At 40.4% G+C, this 22840-nt stretch overlaps 1 protein-coding gene across 2 annotated transcripts; it reads right to left on the bottom strand.

The window, feature by feature from the left end:
- Positions 1 to 1555: 1555 nt before the first annotated feature.
- LOC129205113 (elongin-A-like) lies at positions 1556 to 21288 on the bottom strand. Of its 2 annotated transcripts, XM_054822201.1 has the most exons (11): positions 21211 to 21288; positions 13931 to 13987; positions 11949 to 12061; positions 10167 to 10872; positions 8618 to 8717; positions 7598 to 7771; positions 6913 to 7010; positions 5922 to 6102; positions 5312 to 5435; positions 1889 to 2007; positions 1556 to 1753 (listed from the first exon to the last, which is right to left on the bottom strand). In XM_054822201.1, exons 1-11 carry the CDS (start codon positions 21286 to 21288, stop codon positions 1692 to 1694), a joined length of 1812 nt encoding a protein of 603 aa, XP_054678176.1. In that variant the 3' UTR covers positions 1556 to 1691. The 2 variants fall into 2 exon arrangements, with proteins under 2 accessions (XP_054678176.1, XP_054678175.1); XM_054822200.1 differs by lacking the exons at positions 1556 to 1753; positions 1889 to 2007; positions 5312 to 5435; positions 5922 to 6102; positions 13931 to 13987 and having other exon boundaries at positions 6158 to 7010; positions 20989 to 21285.
- Between the last annotated feature and the right edge of the window lie 1552 nt (positions 21289 to 22840).

Below are 22840 nucleotides of genomic sequence, written 5' to 3'. Positions count from 1 at the left end.
GTCAGTGCTTGTTTTGATCCTAGAAACAGAGAAAGCTCCCCACAGAGTTTCCAGGTCAACACACCTGTTCTCATCTTTCATTTTTTAGTGCAACTATAATGCAAGGAGAGAAACCACAACACAGTAGCACACCTGCTGACTTAAAACTCCTCTGTAAATAGAACACAAGCTGTTTTGTATGGGTGACTATGTTACCTGACTGTAAAAGCCACTTTTAATAGCAGTATTTTTGTAATCTGAAAATTTATAAGATGGTGAGGAAATTCACACATAAGGTGTCTTGACTAAGAGAGAGCAACTGGTTTCATGATGATCTTACCCTTACTCTGTGCTCCAGAAGTTCCAAGATGCCAAATCCTATAGAAGTACAAAAGAAGAAACAAGACCTACTTGCAGCTGAATACAGTCTATAGGAAAAGTCCCTCCATTTGTAAGCCATGCCTTCAGGGCAAAGTCAGACTTACAATTCATGCAAGTGAACTGGTTTAGATGAAGCAAATACAAAGAAGTATCTAATTTCTAAAAGCAAACCCATTAAATGCATTCATATTCCAACCCCAAACTGCATCAGTCCCCAACTCTTGAAAGGGCAGCTATTCCAGACCAAATAGCTTTTTCACTTTGAATACAAAAGGCTCATATTCAAGGTTGCAAGCTAGGCCTCTTCACAAGAGGCTGAGAGCAGCTGAGTATGGCACAAGTTTTCTCTCAACTCCAGACTTAAATGGATTATTCTGCATGAGTTCCACAAGATGACCATTGCATCAAACTGATGACATTTTTGGTGTCCCTCCCTTCTGCTTGTTCCTAAAAATACTCTCTCCCACACAAGGACTTAATGCCTTTAGATGGTATCACACAATGAGAGGTCTGGGTTTAATTAGTGTACCAAAAGTGTCCCAACTAGACAGAGCTCCTAAATAACCCATGATTTTTCATTAACTCACTGCCATGGCCTGCCCTATTTACCCTAGCAGTATATAAATCGCAATTTTAAAAAAGGAATTTAAATTTAAGACATTTTCTTCTCCTACCTCTCCTTTAAAGGCTCATTGCCTAAGTCAAGTAAAAGGGCCGAAAAGCACATGGTGTACTGAGTAAGGACGTTTTGCAGCCTACTTCCAACAGGTCAGAAGTTGAGCTCCAAGGCTGTCTTATGAACAGTCTTCTGTTTCCAGAAGAGGAAAAACTAAAACCAACCAAATCTTGCTTTCATAAAAAGAAAAATATAGAAGTCTCCCTAGGAAAACCTTTAGTGAAACAAATACACTAAATTTCCAAAACACTTTTGTGCTAGAGACACCAAAATCTCTTATCTAAGTATACCTTGTGGCCATTTCTGTGGGATAAATTTAACTTTGGCAAATATGCCCACAGCTTGAAGTGCATAAGTACAAGTTTCATGAAAGCAAATGTGTACATAAACTGGTAAAGACGGCATCTATAAAAGTTCATATAAACCGATTTGTCATTATTGTGTACTGACCTTATTTCAAATCAGTTTTCCTCATTCACGAATAAGAAAGCAGCAGTATGAAAAGATTGAGATGTTTCAATTTTTATTGCAAATCATTTGCCCCTGCAACGTCTCATAACTATTTTAACTAAGGCAAATTGTAGAATGTTTACATTAACATTACTTTCATTAGCTACATTATCACAGACATAAGCTTCAAATATGCAGCCTCATTTTATCGTCGTCCAGCTCTATTCTTCAATGCTTTCAAAGTCTTCCTCATGATTGGTGCAATTTCTTCAATAACAACAAAAAGAGACCAGTTAGGATTACAGCAGTGACTTGAAATGGTATTAACATAATATTAAGCAATATATTAATAGACAGCAAGTTAAAATAATCATCTTGATAATCTTAGGAAATTCCACTTACTTTTGATAGGCTTCTTTCCATCTTGAGTCATTATGCTTGAGCTAGAGCTTCCACTGTTGCTAGTAGGGACTGGCTTTGATGATGTGTTATTTCTGTCTCTGCTTTCTGGAATCCTTGTTCTTTTAAAAGAAGGAAACAGGGAAAAAGTTAGCTTTTGATATGAAACTATCATCTGCTCTGGCTCATTTTGGAGAAAAAAGATCACAAACATTTAATACTTCACACCTCAAAGACAGTATTTTAACAAGTCAGTTCTGTAGTACATTTAAAAAAAAAAATCACAGGATAATTCTGGTTAGAAGGGACCTCAGGTGGTCATCTAGTCCATTTCCACTTTTGCCCAAACTTTCCATTTATTAGATTTGATGCACCTTATTTGTCTTTAAAATTAAATGATCAGAATTTCTGAGAGATCAAAATGTTGAGCAATATCATTGTGATTCATAATGCCCTGTGTTCTACTTTGCTCTTTGGTATTTGTTTTCCTCTTTGAACACAACTGAACTGCTAACTAGCTCTCTGCCAGAAAATGAGGGTAAACTTACACAAATTCTCATTGTTTGTTTGTTTGGGGGAGGGGGGGGAATGTGTGTAGGGTTTTTTTTTTAATTATTATTATTTTATTTTTTTAAGTAAGAATGTCTAGGAAAAGGCACAATAACTAACCCTAAGTATTAGGACGGGATCTTCAATCAACAGGACAAGGACTGAGGCAGTTGCAGATACAGAGCTGATATCTGCTGCTAAAGACAGTTAAACCAACACAGCATTAAAGTGTCAGCATGATGTCACCAATTTGGGCAGCCTTGTACACCTCAGAGCCAGTCACTGACGTCTGCACATATGCCATAGGACATTTTTAGTTCCTGCAAAACCAGCTTCTTCAGGGAAGATTTCAGCTGTTCAAATTCCACAACCCTATAACCTCCAAAACAGAGAGGTTTTCAGAAGACATTGTCAAAGGAATGAAGTTAACTCATCATGCCTAAACAAACTCTTGTTTCTCAAGAGGGCAAAGCAACGACCCCTCTTACAGCTTCTTTCACACAACAGCTGATCTTCCTAATTTACCATGCCTGAGAAAAGAAAACAAACATGCAGGGCTTTGAGTACATCATTCAGTTACTGGCCCAGAGATTACTGGAGCAGAAAGGACATTTACACTACTGTACTTGAAGCACCTAAACTGGAAAGCTGGTGTGTCACAACATAGATACAAGCTCCCACAGGGCAACTGAAAGCAGAAGCCTAACTTCAAGTACCTCAAGCTACTTCCTTGGAACTATCTTTTCATTATAAACAGCAACAGTATGGAAAGAAGCTTCTTAATTTAATCACCTAGAGGTGCAGCTATAAAAATATCATCTTTGGTGTAAAAGCTGATTTTAAAAAGTTCCTACACCCAGGCTCTCATTCCTGCCTCATACCCCCATCATCTTGAGAAGTAAGTCAAGACTACTTGACTGTAAGTCAAGCTCCTGAAATTAGCATAAAACACTTTCCCACAGTTTTGTAGGTTCCCTGCCCCCTCCCCCCCAATAAACCCACATCAGTTCGGTTATCTAGTTCACGTGCCTAAGACTGAACAATTAGTCAGCACAACTGCAGGCACTGCAGCATGAGAACAGAAATGACCTAAAATGACTCTGCTAACATGTTCAGCTATACTAACTCAGTCTAGCATCACATATCTAACAGCTTAACTTTTATCCTCCCCGTCCCCAGCTATCTGTCACTATCCACTCATATATTTGTCAACCTACATAACTGTTCCCTAATTCAGATTAATGAAAAAAGTGTTCCACCTGCTGCCCCCCACAAAGGGATAATTTTGAGAGAGAGCTGCAGAGCAGTTATGCCAACATGGGAACAGCCACAGGCCATGGAGACAAGGGAGAGCACCATGCTCACCAGCAGCCACAGCTGAGTGAGTGACCATGGCTTAAGATACCTGTGTTCAGGCAGTATGAATAGTCCTAGGGAAAGGACTAGGGAAGTGCTTGTCCTCCATCACTCAGCACTGGTGAGGCCACACCTAGAGCACTGTGTTCAGTTTTGGGCCCCTCAATACAAGAGGGACATTGAGGTGCTGGAGTGTCTCCAAAGAAGGGTCACAAAGCTGGTGAAGGGTCTGGAGCACAAGTCTTATGAGGAGCAGCTGAGGGAACTGGGGTTGTTGAGCCTGGAGAAGAGGAGGCTGAGGGGAGACCTTATTGCTCTCTCCAACGACCTGAAAGGAGGTTGTAGCCAGGTGGGTGTTGGTCTCTTCTCCCAAGGAACAAGTGATAGGACAAGAGGAAATGGCCTCAAGTTGTGCCAGGGGAGGTTTAGATTGGATATTAGGAAAAATTTCTTCACTGAAAGGATTATCAAGCACTGGAACAGGCTGCCCAGGGAAGTGGTTGAGTCACCGTCCCTGGAGGTATTCAAAAGATGTGTAGATGTAGCGCTTATGGACATGGTTTAGTGGTGGACTTGGCAGTGTTAGGTTAATGGTTGGACTTGATCTTAGAGGTCTTTTCCAACCTAAATCATTCTGTGATTCTCCAGTTCTCCATAGCTTTTATGATCCAGCTGCTGGCATGTGGATCATCAACCCATGGGGTGCTTCTGAATCAAACTGCTGATTTCTCATTTAGAAAAGAGCAGATATTCAAACAGTAAGAAATCAGCAGTCTGTCTCCACATAGCTGAGAAGGGAAGAAGAGACAGAAGCTGGTACCACAGCTGGTTTATCTCTGTTGCAGCCATCCTCTTGGATAGAAGAGTTCATTAGGCTGGCAGGAACGGTAGGACAAACTTCACATCTCAGCTTTGGTTCTCATAGCTGTTGAGCTACTCTGAACTAAGATGTCACAAAGAAAATTTGGCTTTGTGCTGTACAAAAAAAAACATCTGAGGAACCCCAGTTTTCTGTACCTCCAGTGATTAGTGTTGGCTGCTGCTACAGACTGTTCCAGACACTTCTTTAAGCTGCCAAAGCAGAAAACCAGAATCAAGAGTATTAAAAATTGCTGAGATTCACTCTGGTCAGCTATATCACTCTGGACAGCTGACTGGGATTTTATGAAAGCAAGAGAACATGTGAAGCTACTAGGCAGGTTTATAAACAACATCAACACTGGAATCTCCCCAGGATAAGCAACATTAGCATAATCTGAAGAAAAACAACAGTGTCCACTCACTCTCCAGCTGGGAGGGTGAATTCATCGCTGGCACTTAGGAGAAATCTGCAATGACAATGCATACACAGCAGAGGAGCATGCAAGACTTAAAAGGCAAGTTAAGTTTCTAGCCACTAGCTGCTTAAAAAAGGAAAGTAAATAGAGAGCTATTTATAACTTCAAAAATATTTTGCCAGCAGGCTTTTGTACTGACAAAGACATCTAAACTCAAACTAAAAGCATAATACAGAACACTTACTTGCACTTCTCTATGGGATGAAATTGGGTGACAGGTCCTGCTGTCCCATAGATTTCTTGCTGTCGGCGAACGTTCCTGGGTGGTTTTGCTGCACTGGTCATGTAAGCCATTTTTACTTGCCGGCCTAATACAGAAGCAAGGAGCAGAGGATATATAACTTTTTTGCCCTTTATGTTCAAAACTCAGTTGATAATATGGTTATGTGGCAATTTCTAAGTTTAAATTGGGGAAAAAAAATAATTCAGAAAAGCAGACTCTGGTATCAAAGTAGTAACTGAACCATGGCAAGTCACATGCAGACTGCTTACAGTATTTCTTCATATTAACTTTGTATTGGTACTCTTTGCATTGTTGCTTAGAATCCTCAGTCTAACCAGTAAGGTAAGATTTGTCTACTGTATACTGCAAGTATTATGCGTTAGTGTATTGTATTAATGCATGTATTTATTTTTGAGCAATTTATAATTAAAAGGAACAGCATTCTTGCTTGATGTCTTCTCCTAGAGATACAGCATCAGTGCAAACAAACCACTAAACCCTACATAGTAAGTGTCAAGAATAGCAGAAAAGACTGGGGTTTGTAAGTGAAAAAGCTAACCACAGGTATTACCTTTCGGTTTCTCAGACTGAGCTGAAAGAATACTTTTTGTAAGCATCTTCAGTTTTTCTTCTCTCTGATTGAACAGTCTCAAGTACATTTCACGCCAAGACTCATATTCTAGGAGGCTCTCATTTTTAAAATCTCTCTGGCAGTGATTCTTCCACAAGTGGTCAGACTCTTCTGCAAATGTCTAGTATGAACACAAAATATCTTAAATCAAAGATTTAAGTAACATTTTCAAGAGTACCTGTTAGGTGAGCCTGTAGACAAAGCCCAGTCCCCCAGTGAAGAAAGGTGCAGAACAAATCCCACCACACATGCTATCACAGGTACCCCCAACATGGAGTGTGGCAACACCATGCAGAGCTGCTGACTTCAGTCTAGAAATCGTGTAGCTTCAACTAGCAGAGCTCTATATTTGAGTTAGTGAGCCATGCTTACAGCCTAGACTTGCATTTCCAGCACAGGCTCAGGCCACACCAGTTCTGAACTTTAGGTATGCAGATGAATGGCCAGCTTGCACTACGAAGTGCTACGCTCAGAATCTCAATGTCCAATTGCATCATGGAACTGAAGTCCTAACAGTGTAGATAAGAAATCTACCACACACATGAAATCTCACCCCAGATACTCCCCCAATCGGTACGCTTTGCAGCCTTAACAGTTTGTAACTTGAAAACAGTTGGTTCTATTATGCCTTTCCCAGCTATTTCAGTGGTAAATACTGTGGTCTTGTTTTCCTTATTTTTAGAAGCTGAGATACTTTTCTACCCACACTAGCTTTCACTTAGTCATCAGTAATAATTCTCCCAAATGCTTTAAGTCCTGGCACTTGAGAAAGGGAGGCTTGATAATGACAGCTGAATTCAAAGAAATAAGTATGCAAGACAGAAAACCAGCGTAACCCGTGGAGAATGTTTATCAAAAAGGGTGCAAGGAAGGCAAAACCAGATGCCTCATGTCCTCTGTGGTTCCCTGAATTTAGTAAGGCAGAATTTACCGGATTACATTCCTCTATTCGAAACAACTGCTCTGGTGTGCAACGTGTTAGCACAGGCTCAAGAATTTCAAAGGGCACACCTCCTACTTCATGTAGCGCTACAAAAGAGGACACTACTTTCAGTATCTCATTTATTTTACTCAGTGGGTAATACCACTCACCAAATAGTTTAAAATGAAAAATACAAGTTAATTTTAGCAAGCACTAAGAGAACACACTTTGAAGTCAGGCTATGAAAATATAAACCAGCAGCTCGATACTGACTAGCAGTTGTATTTGAGGATGGAGAAAGCACCTTCAAATAGCTATTGCCCCATCTTTACTGATGGGCATCACTCCCCTCTCTGCCTATGCAAAGGAATAAACAGTTTCTTGATCACTCATTCTAATTTATGTAAACAAACATCTTGGAGGTGAAAAAAATCAGCAGGCTTTTTGGCTTATAATTTATAGGACATTATATTTTAACTAAATTTGGAACTTTAAAAAAGGTACGCTTTCAAAACAAAACTACATTTTAGCAAGACCATAAATTCATTCTTAAGTGCTTTTCAACCTGCTATGAGTTGCTGTCAGTAGGGAGGGGCAATGTCTTTTAGTAGGCCAGTTGTTGGCATGGAGAAAAAAAAAGAAATCTGATGCACTTTCAGGCACAGCCTGCTACAAATCCCTTAAAAGTACTCACAATCAATATTATTTTGAAGCACACGGATGCACTGTTCATACAGTGTAAGCATCTTTGAAAGACAGACCATTTTAGAACCAGAGTAAACTTGCATTTTAGAGTTCAGTCTCCGTCCTGTGAATTGAACTGTCTCACTGACTTGCTGGGGTGCTTCTACAACAGGTGCTAGGGAAGCTGCAAACAAAACATCAGGCAGGGTTTCCTTTATCTCCTGACATTTTACAATGCTTTAAACATTCAGCTTTCAGAGAAACACAGCTGGTAGGACACATGTATATTCATTTTTCTTGAAATACAAAGTTACCACAGCACAGTTTGGGGCCCTTACACATACTATATGTTACAGAAGTCCATTCATCATCATCTAACACCAAGACAGCATGTATGTTGCAAGTGAGCTGCACCAGCTCAAACCAGCCTTACGTTATTTAGCTCAGCCCTGCATGAGCTGTATTCACATCTAGATTACTCTGATACCAGTCTACAGCACGTTACTGATCTTCCTGAATTATCCCAGAGTTAAGCCAGAAGCTGCAATAGCAGTGATGTTTCAAGACCACAGTGAGATGAAACCACTGAAACTTCACAAGAGCTGCTAGGGGCACCACCAGCACTTTGTGACACCTACCTATAAAGACAGTAGCAAGTTCCTACGCCAAAGCTACACCTAGTGCTTCCTATATTTGTTTTACCCAACATAATTTCTAAGGCTTTGCCTGCTATAAGGTATAGACAGGAGTAAAGACAAATGGAGCTTGTAGAACTACCCCCTGATCTGTGCCTTCTTTACATCTGTGGTAACCTTTATTTCTTTATTCAGCAAGCCATAAGAGGGAAGCCTTTATAACTCCCTTCAGCATCAATATGATTTCTGCAGATGAGAAAGCAAAGACAAGGCATTTCTTTGCCATGGACAGATGAGCTAATACAGTTTGTTAGGAAAGTGGATAAAGACATCTCTACATAGAGCTGTAAAAAACCTGCGCTGATTTACATTTATCAGCCTTGCATACTACTTACCTTTAAAGTCTGCAGCATATGGGGGAGATGAGATTGAGATGCCTGTCAGAAATTTAGGCAGTGGAGTATTAAGAAGATCTTGGAGGGATGCCACCTTGGCCTGTGCACAGTAAAGGAAACATTGATTCAACATTACAAATTTGGGTTTACTGAGGCTTAAGATAAGCTACAAAAAACCCAACTCTTAAGCAAACCTCAACGTTAACTAGGAAAACTAGAATTACTCTTTTTCTGCCCTAAAATTTACTCACTGGATTACTTTTCAGCATATCCTTTCATACTCTACTTCCCAAGACTATATCACAAAAGGAACTTAGTGGGATATCTGCAATCAGTGCATAAAAAGAGATCAAAGAACAGAGTAGATGTGTTCAGCTAACAGGCTTTCAGATAAATCACTACTGAGGTTAAAGGCGTGCAATGAATGAGAAAAAACTGCAAGATGACAAAACCACAATTAAATGTTTAAAGGCAAACTAAATGCCATGCCAAAAGACAAGAAACAGCTTTATACCTGGTTCTATCAGGTCTTGTGCTGCATAAGCCATTTAGCCTAAAATTTTCACAGATCATCCCTTAAAAAGGGATTTAAAGATGCAGCAGTCCGGTAAGTACAGGTCCTTACAAATGCTTGGCATTATGTGCAACATCTAAATTGGGTCTTAAGTGTCCTCCAATTGTAAGCCAGGCACTTACAGCCCAAAACCTGCATCTCCCTGAACTTCATTTTAGTATCTTTAATAACTTTTCACAACTGCTTGAACATCCAAGATTTTTTTCTCAAACAGTTTATGCTAGAGTATTATACACAAGCCTCTACATTAGTATCTCTCCATTTGGGACAGAAGATACCATATTCAGATTGCAGATCTTCCACAATAAAGAAAGCCTAGAGCTTTTACATCACAGTAAAGATAAAAGACTGAAGAGGCCTCTAATTCCCAGTGCACAGAAGGGCTTCATTTAAAAGGTCTAATTAATACACATTTAGATCTTCCTTGGCTCAGAGGAGCTACTTAAGCTTCTTCCACTTCAAGTGACTAGACACTTCACTTTACAAACACATACAAGCTATTTTTGTTTACTTCAATGCATTAAAAGAAGAAAGTTCAGTTCTATTGTAGACCTTAACATTCACTATTACAGAACCACAGCATCTGACAAAACGACTGTGCTATACACAAGCAGCTGCTACAGTTACAAACCAGGCTGGCAAAGAATGGAAGAAGGGGACATCTTTCCAAAGGTAAGTACCTTTAGTTTGCAGGTAAAAAGCAGATTACTTGATATTGATCAAAAACTATTGCCATATTGGAAATAATTCTAAAAATACAAGACAAGTTGATTGTAAACTGCCAGTATGCAATAAACAATCTTTTTTTTTGCCCCAATTATTGCAATTATTGGCAACTTCAATGCAGCTGATATGCCAGAGCCGTGCAATCTGTTGCTTAAAATAAATACAGCTGAATTTTACTGAAAATAAGAAACCAAAGCACTTATTCATCTGCAGTTTATTTGCTGTTATCTCAACCATGCAGTGGTTTACCTTTTTATTGGGAGTTTCTGATTGATCATCCTCACATTTTTTTACATCTTCTCCTCCCTCTTTTGCATGGGAAAATTTTGAAGTCTTGTGTGGTAATGAGCTGTTCTTCTGTTCGCTGCACTTCTTTGGCCGTTCACCTGTAGAACAAGCCTTCCTCTTTCTTTTTTTGATAACTTGATCATAATTAAGATAAGATTCAAAAGACATAGTAGGGGGCTCAAATTCCTCATCACTAGGTAATTCAGCTTTGCTTTTTATGACAAGTTTTTGTTTTGGTTTCTTCACTTGCTTAGGATTTCTCTGTTTGGAAGCATCCTTACTAGGCTTTTCCTTCAGGAGTGGTAAGTCTTTATTAGCTACAGAGGAACACTGCTTTTCTGAAACTTTCTTGCTGTGTGCACAGGTTGTCTCTTTGAAGTCACTTTCTTTAGCTTGAGGATTAGTACCCTGGGAAGCATGCTTAGAACCACTGCTGCTACATTCTTTATTACCACATTCTTTTTGAGACTTTGAATCTCTACTTTGATGGGTCTTTTCACTACAAGTACGCTGCTTATTCAACTTTTTAGAAATGGGAGCACTATTGGAGCTTCTGGAGGACAGTACAGATGCTTTGGACTCCTCCGAAGGCTTAATCTCCTTGGAAATGCAAGATTTTGTCTCATCTTTTTCTTTTTCAATATTTTGTTTTCTTCCTCTGTGACCACTGCAACACACACCAAAAAAAAAAATCACATCCAATGCTACGTCTGATGCTAAAATCTTTAACAATCAATTTTTATCTACGCTAGTAAAACTAAAAGCATTAAATCACACCATGTGTCATAATTTTACAAGACCCAGAACTGTGCTCTTATTCTTCCATTATCAGTACAGAATCCCATAGAAGCAGCTCTTGCATCCAGCACCACTAAATACTGCTACAAGAATTGACAGCAAGACAAGTGGGGAGTAGGGACATAACCATCAGTAGGAAAACACACCTGACTACTATTTGCTTATGATGCATTGGATACCACTTTTTACACAAGTTATGCTTTATAACAGACCTGGTTATTGAAATAACTAGGAGAGAATTTAGAACATGTTCTGTAGGTGATACAGATTACAACAGGTCAGCCTTTACACTTTGCTTATCACAGGTTCCGGTATTTCACTTTCTTGTTGTGTGAACAACTTCAGATTTAAAATGTACTGTTTAGTCGATCTATACATTTGGCTTTCTCAGCTCAACTGCCTTGTTTTGCAGACCTCTGACAATTTATCTAAAGCGCAGTCAGGCTGGCCATGGCAGCAATGGCTGCTTCATTCTAAGAAGAAATCGCATCTCTTCAGTGTGACTCCTCCAATATTGGAAGCCTCTCTCAGTCCACAAGAACATTATGGGCAAATCCTCTACACAACCAAATCATTGGAGAGCTGCCTCATTTAGCCACCACTCTGGGGAAAAAAGGGCAAGCTTTCCACTTCCCTGAAGAAGTGCAAAGCAGTGCCCATCACTGGCTTAGTCCTGCTTGCATCAGCTGCGACCTAAGAACTTGTGCCAGTCAAAAAAGGCAGTTGAAGTCTTTGGGTGCTGGCTGGCTAGTTGATCAATGCTTACTGCTCTGATTTGTTTTCTGATATTTTATAAAAGAAATATTAATTTCTTCCATTCAATGTATACATTTGTTCTAATGCGTATTTGTCATTCCAAACACTTTCCTAAGCTTTCTAAGCTGTATTCTATAAAGTTACATTACAGTATAATTAACTTTTAGAAAAAGGCTAGTTCACACCTACCTTTTATTTTCTGGAGGAATAAGTTTTTTCCATTGTTTTACCAGGGTTTTAGCTACATTCCCAGCAGTTGCATGTTTCCTAAAACCGTTAACTGTTTTGCCTATGCCAGTTTCCTGTTGAATACAGTGCAAGAAAGATGGGCAAAGTCAGTCATAACTATCTTCCCAAATAAAACCTTCTCTTAAACTGCTACAAACAGTATTAGCCTAGTAGTCAGAGAAGCCTTAAGGCAGCTAAAGAAATAATAAATACACTGTTCATACTGCAAACAGAACTGAAGAAAACAGTTTTTTATAACCAAATATGGAGAACAAAATGCTGTCTTAATTCATAAAACTAAGAGAAGTAATTTTCCTCCAATAAATGTATTTATTTCAAGAATTTCACTTGGCTGGAATACTTATGCCCACAAAATGCATCCTGCCCTAGTAAATTAGATTAATCAATTCAAATCCCCTTTAGGCTTATGCAGGTTCATTTTAGCATGTTAGAGAGCACATATGATGGATGTATTGTAATCTACAATGCATCTCAACCAGGATTAGTACTGGGTAGAGGGGTCAGAGGAGCAGAGTTCATATGATTAAACTCAGTCTCAGCCAGAGGGGAAGAAAAAAAAAAAAAAAACCAACAACCCCAACATTTAAAACCTGTCATTTTCTGGTTTTCCCCAATACAATTATTTTCACATTACCACTGTGCCTTCAAATGTTGCTCTAGTGAGTTATGTTGTTTAAGCACAACTATCTTGCAGACTTTGAGTATATATAAAGTATCATCTATGATTTTTAATCCTGTATTATCAGTAAGTATCTTTGATTCACAAACTGTCACTTTTAAGATGTATACAAAACCTGGAATTCACTAGGTTAGCAGCAACCTGTTAATGCTCTTGCTAACTACTGAAATGACACTTCTGTGACGTCTGAGCAAGGGCTATACATATGCTAGTCCCACAAAATCAGCTCATGCCTTAAAGTGAAACTTGGAAGCTCTTTCTAAGGAGATTTAGCTTCTATATAATTTTAGCAATACTGGTTTGGTAGGTCAGTGTATTGCAAAGAGATGAAAGAAATTTGGTGGGATTATTTCCTAAAGCTATTTATTGTCTTCAAATGTGTTAAAAACACGTGGAGTCCTCAGTTGTAAGACATATCTTTCCTCTATTTGACTTGAAGGCTTCCATCCTAGTCTTTCACATTATAAAACATGCAAGTCTGCTGGAAGCATTAATTGTCTGCAAAAGTCCTTTTACTTTAAACAACTAATTGCAGAAGAGATTACTTTGCTTTCCAATAAAAATACATAAATATTGCTGTATTCCAGTAGAAGTCTACCTGTGTTTAGGCAGGCTTGAATAGGCCAGCCAAATATCTTAATTGCCATATTTTTCTCTTACTCTTTAAAGAGCTCTCTCACAAAAACCATATTTTTCTTCTTCCTGAAATACAGGCGCATTGCCAATAATAACCAGAAGCTTCCTACATCAGTGTGAGAATTTCTAATATAAAATTTGATAGGATACAGCTTGGATAAGGAGACAAGTCACAAGTATCCTTACTCTGTAACTTGGGATGCCTGCTCTTTAAATGCAAGAAACTAACCTTGAGCTGCTAATAAAAGAAGATTTAGACAACTGACCTAAAGAATGGTTCACCCATATCTGTCTTAAGCATTGACTTGAAAGCAGTTTTACAGTGAGAAGAAACCAACTCTGAGTAGCAATGTGTTCTCTATATGCTCAGGTCCCTGCTCCGTACTATTACGGTTGGTATAATACTGCATTTGCCAAGTTGTGTGCCCAGCTTTCAGCCAGCTTTTGGAAAAGGTTCCATGGTTCCTTCTACAGAGCTCTAAATGAATCATGATTAAGAGTCAAAATTACAAAATGCAACAACGTTCACTGCTTCTATGATTGCAGAACCCTGATATTTACACAGTAATTCACTATGGAAGAGTTTAATGTATTATTGGTCACTTACCACTAGAATATCCAGCGATATATCCAAATCCTGTAGTACCTTAAGTGTTTTTATAATCTGAAAGGAAACATTAGCTATTTTTTAAACAAATATTCGTAAGTTCTACTCTGTTTTTCTCATCCTCATTCACATGTTTAATCCAAAAATACTGCACAGTGTTAAGAGGAATATCTAGTAGCTCCAGGAAAATGTAAGCACTCCTTTACTGCACATCAGGGCTGTGCTTTAAGCCTGTGCTGTGAACCAGTACAGTTCTGCCAAGCCCCCAACTTCAGTAATACCAGAAAATCCAGTAGGTATGAATTTACCATTACAGAGATTATATTAAAGATCAATAATACAGTAGTACAGGTGACATGTATATGGCCACACTCCTCATGTGACCCTCATTTGTCACAGAGCCGATGGAAAAGCTGCATTATGCAGAACCACCATGCAAGAAGCAGCAAGTCTCCCAGCAGGTTTCCCCATCAGCAGCACCACTCCATCAGTCCAGGCCAAGAAAGGACGAATGAGCTGGTGGGAGCCCAGTTTGCAAAAAATAAGGTTTTTGAAAACTTAACTGCAATTTGTACATTAACAGAATGAGCTCAAGCTAGAACAGCCAGGGTTTTTCACAGCAATGAAGTATACATCTGTTACAAAACTCAACATTTCCATCAAAGTAGGAAAGAATTTTTCAGATACAAAATGGCTCATCTTCCTATGGGAAGTGTTTTAATAACACAGATGTCCCATTTATAAGCAGAACATAAAATTTTTTGGCAACCTGGTCTAGTGGAGGGTGTCCCTGCAAGGGGGTTGGAACGATTCTATGATTCTTTGGCAATAAGTATACAACGCAACACAGTCTTGCAGTTGACCATACACAAGCAATTTGCCTTTATCTTTTACAAACTTCAACGAAGTTACATTATGTAGAAGACAGAATTAACATGCAACTGAAGCTTACAACATTTCACAGGGCTATCACAAAGCCTGGAATACTAATCATGTTTTTCAGATCATTACCATTTCTAAATGCAATAGCAGGACCCTGCAGGAATGCAAAAGAAACTTTTTAACTGTAACAGCTATGATAACTTAAATAATTAATGAACTGTCATCTATCATATTAGATATTGCTTCTGAAATGGTGCTGCAGGAGGTAGAAGAGGTACAAAAATGAGTACCAAACTAAGCACTGGGGAGATATTTTTTCCTACTATTGTTCTAAGTTCCTGTAATGCATTAGTAGTGGAACCCCACACTTTAAACTGAATTTCATGGTGTGGAGTGGGCTCTATCTACATGCCTGGCATGCAGTTCTTCCTATAAATCACTCACCCTGCAACAGTGTTTCTGAGACTTAGAGAAGTACAGGAGAAATGCTTCGCAGCCTGAGAAAAGCTGTAACAGTAAGACATACACCTAGGACTAGAGGTAACAAATCAGCTTTCTTCCAAAAAGTTCAGCTAACTACAAAATGGCAGGATACCTACAAAAAAAAAAACTTCCACCAAAATTTTGGAAACAGTATGAAAGCCATGCGACGTTCTGTTTATCTCTTATTTAAGAATAAGATACTCCCTGAGCCAGTAAGTTGACTTAACAATACATGCAATGAAGCTAAAAACAATTTTGCATCTCAAGAGAACTACTCTTCATTTTCAGGACAATACAAGATTAACATTTAACATTTTTTTTTTCAAACATTTCACAGGTATAGACTACATATTTTGTGAGCTGAAGACTTTTTCTAAATAATCCTCATCAGGAAGCGTGTTGCAAAGATGCTTAAGTAAAACAAATAATTGCTGACAATGTTAATCACAATCATTAGAAACTATGTTATCAGTGTCAGGTTAGTTAATTTTCTAATTTAATCAAAAATATGTCCCCATTCATTTAATTTATTTTGCAATCAAAAGGACATAACCCATTGCTGAGGAGATATATTGAGCTATATAGGATGACTAGATACTCAAGCAGTGCAAACTACTGGGAATAAATCCCATAGTCCAAAAACAATCCTATACACGGAAGAATACTAAAAGATGTTTTCATTAAGCTGCAAGGAAAATGGGGGTTTTGAGTGTTTCCTCTTGATGGATTTTAGACTAAGTTAATTCACGAAGCAGAGTTCATTTCAGAAGAACAGGTCCAGGAAGCAGACAATTACTATTCATACAACTTCAAAACAACAGGCTAAATCACAAAAGTACCTAGATGACAAGCATGTCTGAAAACAGTCAACACATTTTAATGAAAGAAAAAAACTTCCAAAGTTTTCTAAACCAAAGGCCACACTGTTAATTTTGCTTTCTTGAAATGTGTATCACATTTGACAAATTAAGACAAACAAGAGGGTTTTATAAAAAGAAAACACAAAGCATTGATCAAACACTGACAATTCTTTTAGGAGAAGCAATCCTGATCTCTCGAAAGCAGGGACCTGCTTAAACCACGGTGAGATCGGCAGCTATGCGAGTACAGGACTACCAAAGGAGAGTGAGCTCCATTTGCCTTCTACTGTGACTAGGCAATGTAAACGACAGCATGCAGCCTGCCCGTAGGAATCACCCATCTCCAAGCACTCAGCATTTAAAACCAAACTTACAGACACAATCAGGAAAACAATGTAATTTGTGGCAAACCACAGAGAAACTTTGTATTTATCCTATTTGCTGGAGAGTTTTCATTTCTCTATTAAAGACTAGGAGGGGCTGTTTGCTTCTTAAAGCACAAATACCAAGCTCCGATACCTATCAGACTTTGGTGAAGGCCACAGAAAGGTATATTGTGAAATATAAAACACAGTAAAGCCTGTCACTGAAAATAAAGCTTGTTAAAAACACGAACTTTGGTGTCGTTATATTTATGTGGTGGACCATTACATTTATTACATACAATAAGGCAAAAAGAAAAAGTTATTTATCTGAAGTCTGTTCTGAACAGGCCTTCAAAAACAAAATTAAGATTGACTGTTGAGGTGCCTTGCTCTAACTATATCTCTTACCATAGCATTTATAGCCCATCTGACTCTTCTTATCTCACTGGACTGTACAAAATAATTTTTCCCCAAGTCCTTCCATACACATACAATACATTGGTTTTCAGACTATTTTACCTTGCAAACCACTATCAGCTATACCCTCATGGAAAAACTCTACTGACTTTAAAGGAGATGGTAAATGTTATAAAAATACAATGAAGACCATAAAAGTTACTTTTATATATATATATATGTGTATATATATATATATGATTCCTGAACTGTTCTATGAAATTCCTAAATACATCCTGATTTCTAGAAGACAAGCCAAAACCTTTAGGATTATTGTTTCCAATAAATGGCATTCCAAGCAAGCCCAAGACACAGGTGTTCACACAATGCAAGCAGAAAACAGAATCAGAGCCTTACAAACTGAGAGCTGGCACACACATAGTGCGAGACAAACACAAAAGTGACAATAGGAACAAGAGTGAGCTAAGATGAAGGGGAGGAGGGAAAGCAGTCAGGTATTTGGAAAGCAGAGGGCAAAGGTAATGAACAAGGGGTAAGACGCATGTGAGCAAACAAAATTTTCCAGAGTCAAAATTGAAAGCAGAGTGATGATAACAACAGATCCCAGGTGCACTAAGTTTGATCTCTTCCCACTGCACCAGTACTGCTCCAGCCTCCCTTTTGTGAGTGTTGTACAGTCACCTCACTTTTCCTGGCTGAGCCTGGCCCCTCGGGACGGATGGGACCCATTAACCGGTCCCCAGACCATCTGAGGTCAAGGGACTGACTCAACATTTCACAATAACTCCTCCTTGCTTTCTCTCCTTCCCTCCTCTTCCTCACTCACTAGCTGCATCTCTCTCTCAAAGAGATCCTTGTGATTATATGTAGCCTGTTGTCTTCTATAACACAGCCCATGAAATTTCACCAAGTGGTAAATCCACATCAAGTCCATAACTTCTGTCTGAGCTAGACAGTTCATCTGAAAGAATACCAGCACTTTGAAGACAACACATTAGAAAAACCCAGGGCATTCCTGAGTGAGTCATTCCTAAGCCCTCAGTAAAAAAAAAAAGTTTCCCTAAAAAAATTGTCTAGTTTTGCTTTCAGCTACTGAACCTCGTGATCTCTTTCTGCTAAATAAAGGAATTTTCTCCCAAACATCTTATACAACACAAAAATGTAAACACTAATCACACACTTTACCTTTGCTCTCTAGTTTCAGTAAGTTATGCTAGCCAGAGCTACAGTCATTCTTGAGCTTACTATCTTTTGCAGCTTGGCAGCACTGTTTTTAAAAACAGTCCCCAGAACAGGACATAATATTCCTGTAATTGTTCCCCTAATACTATATAGCAGTAGTAACATAACCCTGCTAAGCTACCCAAAGATAGCATTTATTCCATAACCCATTGCATTGTACTGCAATTTCATGCTCAACTGGTAATACATCAGAGCTCCGAATCATTTTCTGAGTCAATGCTTTCCAAAATACATTCTCCTATCCTGAGTGACCTATATTCATAGCTCCTAGCTGTGACTTTCCACTGAACCATGTTAAAATGCATGTTGTACAAATGAATGTAGCCTAGCACATGATCAAAGTTGGTTTCTAGAAGAGTCTCTCTTCATTTGACACAAATTACTTCAGTATTTGTAGTATTTCCCTACAATGCTTGCTGTCTTCTGAATGACGAAAGATTTGAGTAGCATCATGTCAAGAATAGATGTATATAATCACCTCCCATCGCCCCAGAAAAACACCACAAACCCACAGCCAAAACTGCAAGTGAACATTGTTTTCTGATGAGGTCTGGCACTTATTTTTGGTGAGTGCAACTGAAATCCCTTTTATGTATTGCATCAGGTTCCATAAGATTGCTACTGTAATCAGCATCATACAGAAGCAAGTCAAATGTCTCAGGAAACTTGCATATATTTAGGACAGTTAGTGTCAGCTCAATATAATTTGAGATAAATTTGGCAGTACTTACCTACATAAAGTCTCATTGAGTGGCATGGATCATGGTACCATCCCTTAATTCTACAGGAATTACATCTTATATGCAACATCGTGCAACTGCTCAACATATTCCTTCATGATCAATGTTAATGAAGACCATTTCATTTACCTGTATAAGCAATAGCACACTATTTTTTCCTGTCATGCTGTACTTCCCTAGTACCTTGAGCATCATTCAATATCTAAATTAGTTCTGTTCATTCTTTGGTCAATTATCCAAAAACTCACTGGGGCAGCTACAAAACCTCACACATTAAGGAGCTTTTGACATGAACAATCAATGTTCTGCATCTTCCCTGGTTACTATCAGATCAGAAAGTATTCAGCAGCTATTAAAAAGTGCCCAGACAAATATTATTCTCAAGTATGGAACAGAAATATTTGACATCACCAACACTTACCTACATAAACATCTGTAATACTGATTTATTATTCTTTCCACACATACCTAAAACTTTCCTCTGCCTTTAAACATGATAATATATTTTCTATTACTAGATTTACTTTTTATTAGCAGTGTATTTCATGGCTGCCAATTTACAGCTATCGGTTTCTCACTTCCCCTACCATTCTTCAGCCCCTGCTATCTGTAAGTTTTTCTGTTTCACTAGACACAGAAGTGCTGCAGCACCACCATTAGTCCCATTTTATGCAGCACCAGCTTGCAATCATGCCACATGCAACTCCTCCCTTAACAGGGCCAAATCTGCCAGACCTATTCACATTTTTCACTTGAGTTGAATGTGTTTTGAAACATTGTTTGGGGATCATTTATAAATTAATTAACTCTAGAATTGTTTGTTTCTTTTCCTTTTCAATCTCTTGTTCAGAATAGCATATCGACACCAATCCCAAGCATTAAAAAAAAAATTCAAAGACTATACTATCTGATCACTTCTGTAGTACAAGAAGAAATTTTAGGTTTATTGAACTGCAAATTAAAACATCTGAAGAAGCACCTGCACAAATATTTGCATTTTGGACAGATACAGCCTACAGCACTGGTACTCAGGGAGATAAACCGTTACTGGCTAAGAAAATCAGTATTTCCTATATATGCATACACACACACTTTGAAAACACATAGTAATATGATTAATAACTAAACTTTGCAAGTCATTAGCTACCAAATGCAATGCAGATTAAATTTTACTGCGACCCTCTGCCTCCAAACACTTCTGCAAACTTGTGTCAAGTTTTAATGTCTTAGAAATCTATCATGGCAAATGCGTTCTGTACTTTCAAACTGAATTCAACCCTCAAAAAACCCAAACAAACCACCCTTTTGAATACACCTTCAGCCAAATATGATTTATTACTTTGTAAAACGGTAAGCCAAATTTGGCACGTATTGCTTTGCTTCCATTTCCTTCAGAGTCCAGGCTGCTGCTCAGAGAGCAAGGGGCGTCTTCCCGCTCCATCTCAGAGCCTGTGCTTATCTCCCTGTCTGCTGCCTCTTGGTACTTCGAGAGTGTCAAGTCCAGCTTCCGCAGGGTGCTCTGATCCATCTCCTCACTGATGTTTGCTTCAAGTATTCCTTATCTAGTCCTTGCAGCTACTGAGCAGCCCGGCTATGCTACAGGTTGTTTAATTCCTTTCAGAGATAAGAGCAGCTTTGTTCTTCTTGCACCGGGAATAACAATGCAGGGCGTGATAGCTCCCACTCTCTTGCTGCACGCCGTTAAAACAAAGCAGAAACGCCTTTTTGTCCGAGAAAAGCTCTTACGAACATAGAAATTAGCACCTCACCTCCTGCGTTTTGACCTTCTGGCCAGGCTGACAAGACTTCACACAACCAGCACTACGTGTTAGATTTCACGACACAACACCCAGCTTTGGTTGCCCTTCCCCTCCTCACCTGACTGCACGCAGGGCCCCTCGGTCACCCACAGAAAGCTTTAGCCCTAACCCACCCGGGAAATAACCACGCGTGACCTGGCCGCTACCCTGCCTTCCCTCAACCCCTCCTGGTCACGACAAGGGAGGGAAACAAAGCGGAGACCCAGAGTCTCACTCGCGGGTTTCCCCTCGGCGGCCCAGCTCGAACACCTCTTTCTCTGCTCGGCAGGTCCCGGAAGCCAACGCCGAGGGGGGCAGCGCGGGCCCGCATCTCCTCAGCGCGGCGAGGGCCAGCGGGCTCAGCCGGCACCGCCATACTGCGTTACATATAAGCATATACAGTATACACTGAGATCGTGGCAGCCTCCTGACACCCCCGGTGGGAACCCCCGCCTTCCTCCGTGGGAGCCAGCGCGCCCACAGCACCGCTACCTCCGCGGGCTCCTGCGCGCAGCCCAGCCGCTCCTTCAGCTCCAGCACTCTCCGGGCGGCACTCCCCACCTCCGCCATGGCGCCGGGCCCAGCTGCCTGCTCCACCCCGCCCTGCCCCGCCCAGGCCAGGCCAGGCCATTCAGCCCCCGCTCCCCCCCTCTTGTAGCAACGCCTGCTCCGCCATAGGCGGTGTCGCGGCCCGGCCCGGCCCGGCTATGCCGTGCCGTGTCGTGCCGTGCTATGCTATGCTATGCTTTACCCTGCCTCAGGGCCGCGGGCCGCCGTTGTCGTCTCTCCGGCTGCCAGCAGTGCCCTGTGTTTCCTCAGCTGCCCCCTGGGGTTTCTGCCCCTCCGAGCCGCCCTCCCTTCCCCGAGCTGAGCGCTGCCCTGAGCCGACCTCTGAGCTTCCCCCGGGGGTTTGATGGACGGGGGTCGATGGCCAGGCCCCAACCATGGCTGCTGGGGCCCTGCTGAGAGGCGGGGCAGGCAGCCACGCCCGGGGCGCGGGTCTCACGAAGTCAGGCGCAGCAGCAGGGCCCGACGCACAAGTGGGCCTTTCCTGCCGGGCTGGTTGGCGAAAGCAGCAGTTAAGCTGGTTGGTTGCTACCAAATCATCAGCCAGTAGCAAAGACTACATGCTTTTGTTCGTTCTAGTTGTTTCAACTTTATCTAAAAATGCCATGTAGCACTGAACAAGCACAGCTATGATTGAAGTGAGACCAGTGAGGCGAGCCGGGGCAGGGAGGGAAGCAGCCAGCCCCAAGAAACGTGGATCTGCCAGTAAGGCTGTGCCAGCCTCGGGAGAAGCCATGAGGGGTCTTTATGCCCGGGCGTGCTCCAGGTGGTAGGTGGAACACGATTAGCATCACAGTCATTTGCACTTGCTCATGCAAACTTGTGTGCTTACCTGGTGGATAATTATAAGGTCCGTGGCCTTTCTGTTGTCTGGCTGTAAGGCACTTCAGCGGCCATGAAGCGCAATGGCTCATGTAAGGGTACCAAGGCCAGGTCCATGAAGACGTGACTAGCACCCACAAGCATGCTCCTGCAATCCTAAGCTGCAACTGATGGTAGCACTTAGGCTGAAGAGGGCATCCTTTTCCTTCTGTCCTGCCTTATTTACAGCAGATGGCCAATGCTGCTTTTTTTTTTTTTTCCTTGAGGGGAGCAGAGTACTTTTGGGCCCTGCAACTTTCAGCAAGGGCAAGGAATCGGTCTTTGGTGCTGAGTGAACTGCATAGCTGAAATAGGATCTGCCATGGAACTTGCTGGGGCTGAGCATGTGCTTTAAAGTCTCCAAGCTGAATGAGTCCCTCCCAAATAAATCTTTAGAGTTTGCAGTATTTCCTTGGAAGTTAATGTAGATATAATTAAAATAGATATATAGACCACCTTTCACTCTTTAAAACAGTGTTTGGGGGAAGTGTTAAAAGGAGCATATCCAGTTTGAATTACAGGGGAATTTTAAGTAGGCAAAAGTCTGGTATTTGCACGTTAGGGTTGCTACTCTTGCAAAAGAGGTCTTATTACAGCTTGGCACAGCATATAGCAAATCAGTAGAGAAACTGAAATAGCTGTTAGGGCAATACAGTAGGTAGAGTGCTCAGGCTGGATATGGAAAAATCTAGGT

This window comes from Grus americana, chromosome 3 (assembly GCF_028858705.1).
Source record: "Grus americana isolate bGruAme1 chromosome 3, bGruAme1.mat, whole genome shotgun sequence".
NCBI classification, from domain to species: Eukaryota; Metazoa; Chordata; class Aves; order Gruiformes; family Gruidae; genus Grus; species Grus americana.
The sequence above is the reverse complement of the archived record's forward strand: the minus strand, read 5'-3'. Positions and strand labels throughout refer to the sequence as shown.